The sequence below is a fragment of the Limulus polyphemus genome, unplaced genomic scaffold, assembly GCF_000517525.1.
Source record: "Limulus polyphemus unplaced genomic scaffold, Limulus_polyphemus-2.1.2 Scaffold62, whole genome shotgun sequence".
Classification (NCBI taxonomy): Eukaryota; Metazoa; Arthropoda; class Merostomata; order Xiphosura; family Limulidae; genus Limulus; species Limulus polyphemus.
This window is the reverse complement of record NW_013665672.1, coordinates 31,325-38,644: the sequence shown is the minus strand read 5'-3', so window position 1 is coordinate 38,644 and position 7,320 is coordinate 31,325. Positions and strand designations below refer to the sequence as shown.

The 7,320-nt window shown below is 30.1% G+C and overlaps 1 protein-coding gene across 1 annotated transcript in view; it reads left to right on the top strand.

Annotated features, from left to right (window-relative positions):
- Positions 1-7,069, top strand: part of LOC106464706 (E3 ubiquitin-protein ligase arih1-like) — a 57,931-nt gene extending 50,862 nt beyond the window's left edge. Inside the window, exons 13-15 of the mRNA XM_013924865.2 lie at positions 1,515-1,691; positions 2,727-2,839; positions 5,498-7,069. Of these exons, the coding sequence (XP_013780319.1) occupies positions 1,515-1,691; positions 2,727-2,839; positions 5,498-5,579 (372 nt within the window). The 3' untranslated portion in view covers positions 5,580-7,069. The remainder of the gene's footprint in view (positions 1-1,514; positions 1,692-2,726; positions 2,840-5,497) is intronic.
- Positions 7,070-7,320: the final 251 nt, after the last annotated feature.

Here is a 7,320-nt window from a genome sequence, read left to right as displayed (position 1 = left end):
CTTTTATCCGGTATTGACCCACCATTGGTCACTCAAGTCACAATAGCCCACATTTTACTGTCATGCCGTCGTTACGACCGTGAGTGGCAGCACCATTTTAGACACACATTTTCTAAGAGTTTACCCCTGACGTTGGACAGTGTCATTGGTAATGGTGACACTGTCTGACTAGATTGTATTTTTAACTTTTTACTCACTATAGGTCTTTTTAATTGTATATAAATCTTTTATCACCATATTTTGGTTTTAACTCACTGTATTTTTACATTTTATTCTAATTTACTTTCACTGTTTTTACTGGTTGTTTGGCGCAGATAGCCTTGTTGCTTTGCATCATAAAGCACCAAACAAACAACCAACCCACTTTTACATAATTCATTACCAGTTCAAGCACCTAATTTGGATTTTCCACTTTAAAGTTTTTTTTGTGATTAACAAAATATAACTTAAGGTATACAGATATTATTACTACAGTCATGTGTTTTTAATTGTAATTTTTGGTATACAAACTGGATTGGGAATACTTATATTCATCAAGTCATGGTAGTATAGCTATAAATGTGTATAGTGTCAGTTTAATGCTGTTTATTCTTCATTTCGTTTCAAAGCAAATATATTGATGCAAATATGTCAGCTAAAGTTTTAATATTTCAAATGTTTTCAATTTTTTTTCTTGATAAGAAAAGTAAGATATTAAATCCTCAGAAGTTTGGATTGTTTCAGCTTTGGCTGGGGGTTAACTGGGTTATTACACCTGAATTTAAAATAACATTTAGTTGTTACTGAAAATAACCATTTTATTTAGTACATTTTGTCATTTCTGCATCCCTAGAGAATGTCAAAACTATTACTGGAGTATTGCTTATAAATGAGAGAAAATAAGTATGGTTTAACCATTAACAATTGTAAAAGTCGGTCAAGATAATAAAATCAGATTCAAATTCTGTTATTATTATTCTCTGATACTGTGGTAATGTCATATTAACAAAAGCAGCTGCATAACATCAGAATGGATAATTCTGGCCATCCAGGATGGAAAGCATAACAAGAATAAAACATTTTTTATTCGTAGTTAGGTGCTTGAAATCTTGCAAAGCAACATACAGTAAAATTATTTTATTGAGTTTGATGCTAAAGTAGAGGAAAAGCATTTATTGTTTGCTTCCAAGTGTTTTACCCATAAATTCTTTGATACCTATAACCTTCAAATAAGTGTTTGACAATTTTGCGGAAAATGTTCCTAAGTCCAGCAAAGAGTTTAGAAAATGAATAATTTCTTTACAAGTCAAGTCTCAGTCAGTAATTGATATTGAGTTGGCAATATTATGTACCATATCATTGATTAAATTTGGTTGAGCAGTTAAGAAGATACTTGAATTTATGGGAAAATATTTTTCTTCTGTTTTAACTTATTACCAAACAAAAAACAAATGTCCATTATATAAAGCATTATATATAAAAAGAACTGTATAATATAGTAAGTATACTAATGTGGAAATAATTTTCTTTTGTAGCTCTATGCATCAGTGAAAGAAAAGATGGAAGAGATGCAACAACACAATATGTCTTGGATCGAAGTCCAGTTTCTCAAGAAAGCTGTAGACATCTTATGCCAGTGTCGACAGACATTAATGTATACTTATGTCTTTGCATATTACTTGAAGAAAACCAACCAGTCAGTAATATTTGAAGTAAGTATTGTGCCTTTAACAAATACTGTTAGAATAATATTCAAAGCTTATAATGAGGTTAAGTTTTGTTGCACACACACAGATTTTGTATAATTATTTAGGGAGGAAAATTATCCAAGAATTTAATGGGTAAGTCTCTTAAATGCTGTTATTTATGGGCTAAAAATTTGACTTCTTTTCATTTTATGGTATTGTTGCTAATTCATAATGATTTAAGTAGAAGGAAAAGGACATTATTTAATATTTTTGTATTTAAAAAGTAATTTTTAGCAAAGTTGTATAAAAGTGTATTGACATGATTAAAATATTTTCTTGAAACCCAGTGACCATTTGTAATTTGTAAATCTGTGGCAAACTTTAATGTTATAGAAATTTTTTCCATATTTCCTACAGTTGAAAAATACTCAAAAGAAAAAAAAGTTTGCATTGTTCTCAAGTGGCTCTGATGATGAGTTATGTTTTGATAGATTTATAAGGTTTGATATTCAACCAAGTAATGTTGTTCGGAATAAATAAAGGTATAACATGAAGAGTAAGTTAAAAAGAATGGGCTTAGTGAACTATAAATAATAGGAAAGTATAAAAAGTATAATTTTGAAAAATACATTTAAATCGAATGAAGAATTATGTAATAATTAGTAATAAAAAAAAGTTGTAAGTGAAGCCAGTTGTATAAATAAATAACATGATATACATAGGTACAGAAGAATCCTAGTATGACATTAAATCACAATTTGGGAAACAGAAATTAACCCTAGCTTTGGGTCATGACATGAAAATTGCACAAACCTATGAGTTTGCAAAAAAACCACTGATTTGCAACATATTTTATTACTAGTTACACTAAAAATGTGAGGATTTCTGTTGATCATGTGTCCCCAATGTCACATCTTTTCCACAGATGATAACACTTGCTTGAGACTGTATCCTTTTAAATTTAGAAATAATATAAACACTGTGTTGTCAAATTAAATCAGCTGTTAAATGCTGTTTATATTAATTTATGGCTGTTTGTTTTTGTTTTCAATTTATCAGGATAATCAGAGAGATCTGGAGAGTGCTACAGAAAAACTGTCTGAATACTTGGAGAGAGAGATAACTCAGGAAAACCTGCTTGATATCAAACAGAAAGTCCAAGATAAGTATAGGTACAAGCAATACATATTACTTATTAGTCAGTTTTAATTTGTTTTAAGGTGTTTTTTTTTCCAAGAGAAATTTGCATCTAATATAATTAACTTTCAAAACTGGGCTGTGTGTGAAAAAAATGTGAAAATAAAAAGGAGGAGTGGGGCCAAGGTGAGTAATCCAGGATAGATCAAGAGTTTCACCACATACATTAGGAGCTTTCCAAGGTTCAAGAGAGACCTTGAAAATACTATATAAATCATTAGAAAGACATTTCTGGGCAAAAAAAAAGAGTCCACAGCCGTCCTGGAGATTTGCTATTCAGGATTCAGTATGGACCAGAATTCATGATAAGGTTTACAACAACACAGAATAATACTATAATTGATTGTTTTTGTTTCTTGGCCATGTGAAATATTAGATTGGATTTAATACATTTAAAAAATATTCAGTTCATTAATAGAGAAAAACTTGATTCTTTAAGAGAGTTACCATGTGAAGTATAGAAGCTTTGATTCTGTATTTTAAAATTTTAAAATATATAAAAAATATGGAACTAGACTTTTCCTATTTATACAAGTGCTTATGTAAAAAATGTGATAGCTTGGGTTTTGTATGTTTAGATATGTACAAATTAAGATTTATGTGTGCATGAAATTTTACTGTGTAGGAAGAAAAAAATCAGAATTTGCTTTATGTGTGAGAATTACCATATGAAGTAATGAAACTAGGATTTATATGTTTAGGAGATTTACTTTACATAAGAGTGAAGCTAAACGTTTCCAAGATAATGAGAATAGTATGTAAAAACTAAAACTTGTATGATTGGGAGACAGCATTGTATGCTTGGGATATGAAAGGGTGTGTAGAACTTGAAGATAGAAGATACTGCCATCAAGCACAAAGTTATTAGGTTACAGGGTACACCTTAAAGTGTAAAGTTATTAAGTTACAGGGTACACTTCAAAGTGTAAAGTTATTTAGTTACAGGGTACACTTCAAAGTGTAAAGTTATTAAGTTACAGGGTACACTTCAACGTGTAAAGTTATTTAGTTACAGGGTACACTTCAAAGTGTAAAGTTATTTAGTTACAGGGTACACTTCAAAGTGTAAAGTTATTAAGTTACAGGGTACACTTCAAAGTGTAAAGTTATTTAGTTACAGGGTACACTTCAAAGTGTAAAGTTATTAAGTTACAGGGTACACTTCAAAGTGTAAAGTTATTAAGTTACAGGGTACACTTCAAAGTGTAAAGTTATTTAGTTACAGGGTATACCTCAAAATGTAAGGAATGTAAATTACTGAAATATTATTCTCTCTTTCTTTTTTTGTATAAAGTTAAGAGTGTCTTTTTGGGGCAAACAACTATCCAATGTACGTAACCCTTTTCTGTAATAGCCATTTTCATCTGTGTGTACATTTTACTTGAACTTTGGTTGTAAAATGGTGTATTTTGTGTGTGTGTGTGTGTGCCTTATGTTTATGCAGTTTTTTGCTGAAGGTAATGCTTGTCTGTCCCACCCAAGTGTCTGTGCTGTGAAGTGTGTTTGTCTAGGGTTAGGATATGATATGGCAGATGTTGGAGTACTTTGTAGTAATTTGTTTTTCTTTATTGGATTTAAAGTTCAAGAACAGGAACAGCCTGAAGTTTAAGGGAAGGGGGGATGCGGTATTTAGATATACAAGGTGTTTCTTTCACTCCTAGTTTAAAATATTTATTTATTCAGTGTTGTTGTTGTTGTTTTTTTTTAATCTATTGACATATATATGCCAAGCAGGAAACCAGATTTTAACTTAGTTCATCTGTGTCAGTTCAATATTGTCTAGAATTCTGTGTCAGTTCCAGATTGCCTAGAATTACAATGGCCATTGATCATTTATAATTTTATATAGCTTATTGTTGTTGTTTTTTCATTTTGTCATCTGTCTTATTTAGAGTAGTGCACTGGGCTAATAATAAGTGTGTGATTAAAACAACACATGTTTTTTCAGGGCCATTTAGAAGTGCTAGTAAATAAAGTACAGGCTGACAGCAGTACAATCTTAAATTATTTATTGTATTTTAGTGTTTATTATTAATTCATTTAAATATATACATTTATTTATTTATAAATGGTTGACTGTTCATACCTGGCTGAGTTGGAGCTGGGTCAAGTTGGTGGTGCCTTCTCATGGATACCCATATTTGTTGTTCCTCCACTATATTCTAGTTAAGTGAAACAGATTTTACAAACGACCTTTATTTTCTAGAGAAAATCCAAAATACTTCCACATTTTTGAGTTTTATCTTCTCTGGGCATTTCTAAACTTCTTAATTATTTTTTCCATAATTTTCTGTCATTGAAACAGACTGTAAAAATTTTGCTGGTTCCCTCTCAGCATTTGAATATGTACATCATACTGCCTTGATATTCAGAGGTTAATAAGCACCATGAACCCCTTTTAGAAATTTGGGAATGTGAGGACAAAAGGATCAAAAATTAATTAAGAGAAGCAAAAAAAATTATTGTTACTTTTGTTGAATCACAAGACATTTGTTTCAAACCTTAACTGTTGTGATAAAAGCATATGTTAGAAAATTAAATCAAGTGATTTGTATTTTTTCCTCAGTGGTCAGAAACTGTTATTACTTGCAAGTTCAACGATACATCTGTTTAACTTTTGTTTTTCTTTTCAGGTATTGTGAAATTAGAAGAAAGTTGCTTCTAGAACATGTACACGAAGGATATGAGAAAGACTGGTGGCTGTATTGTGATTAGTGCTGGTAGTAATTTTGTTGCTTTCTGATAAAGAATAGGTGTTACCCTTGACAACAACGATTGACCAAGTTTCTTGCTTGGAGAGGATGTGGGTTAAATAACCCTGCAGCTTCTGAATTTTAGACAAATCTGAAAAGAAAAAAAACCTTGGAAGAATCATGTTGAACCCTCTAAATATCAGAACAGTAGAGTTACTTGTTGTATGATTTATTAAAGCACACAGATTTGTAATTTAAAATTACAACTTAAGAAAATTTTTCCTGCAAGTTCATAATTCGTCCTACTTTATTTTCTTTACGCTTCTGTTGCCAAATTTGTTTTCACAAAACTTTCAGGAAAAATAGGTATAATATTCATTGAGTCTTTATCAACTTAACAGGTTTATTTTCTAGGTATTACAATGCTGTTAAAACTATGAATGTTTTGGTAGATTCTCATACACCATAGTACTTTTTAAGAATTATACAAAATACAAATTATCTTATCCTAAAAAAAATTAATGTGACTAAGATATGTGTGTGTGTGTGTGTATATTATATGGTATCAAATAATAACTATACAGTAATTTGTGGGATTTAAAGAAGTTAAGGTCAGAGAAAGAAATATATTGTATGTTTCAAGCTGAATCTGCTTCCATGTACAGAAGTTTTTGTGTAAATCTCTTCAAATAAAATATTGCAGTTATTAATGAACAGGTAAGGAGCTGTTTGTGTGTAACTCAGAATCAGACTTTTGTTTTCATTTAATTAGAATACAGTTAAAGCTAATTGATATGCAGAACTATTCTAAAGTTACTAGGTGTTTAGAAAAAGATATTAGGAAAAATCAGCTGATATAGGTCATGTAGCACAAATTGTATGAACTAACTACAAACTAGACTTATCAAGTTCAAGTCAAAGAAAAATAACTTTAACCAGAAATTATAAATAAATATTTAACTTACAAGGCTTTGAATTAAATATGAAATTCCATAAATACTCTAAATATAATGAGTAAGAAAAAAAAAATAGTAATAAGTGACAGCTGTATGTAAAATATTTGATATATATATATATACATATATTACCAGGTGAGAACTGTAACCCACGAATAAAGTGTGGTTGGAATATACTATATTATCATCTAATTCTTGAGAATCCCTAATGGACAAGATTAAGAATGTAGTATTAAATATATAATATGCCTGAAATGATATATTATGACAAGTATAATTAATTATAATCATGTTTTTGTCGCCCTTGTAAAGGGCGTTCACACCATAACTTCCAGTTTTTACACAAATGCAACACAAGTTTTATTTTAAGGCAGTCATTTGTACTTCCTTTATTTTCCAAAATATTGTTTTAAATAAAATCAACAAGATACCTTTCGTCTGTACTGGTTTTTGTCTGGCTGTTACAAGAGGTGTAAAATTCGCCATTTTTTATGATACAAGTGAAAATAAGTACTTGTACAATGCAACTGTTATAAAACCTAATGAAGAAATCGTTCTTTTGGTTGTTTGTGTGAGTCTTTAGTTTTACGTTATTGTTGTCTATTACAAGCATGTCATTGTTACGATATATTATTTAACAAATTTCGCCTGTAGTGCCTATGTTCAGTTAAGTGCAATAAGAGATGTTTCTTTGCGAACTAGTTTGTAAAGCGTTCCTTGCTAATAAACTAATCCAACATGTGCTGAACATTAGCATGGCAAATTCTCGCAATTTAATTTCTTTTAATGAACTGCTGAAGTAATGCA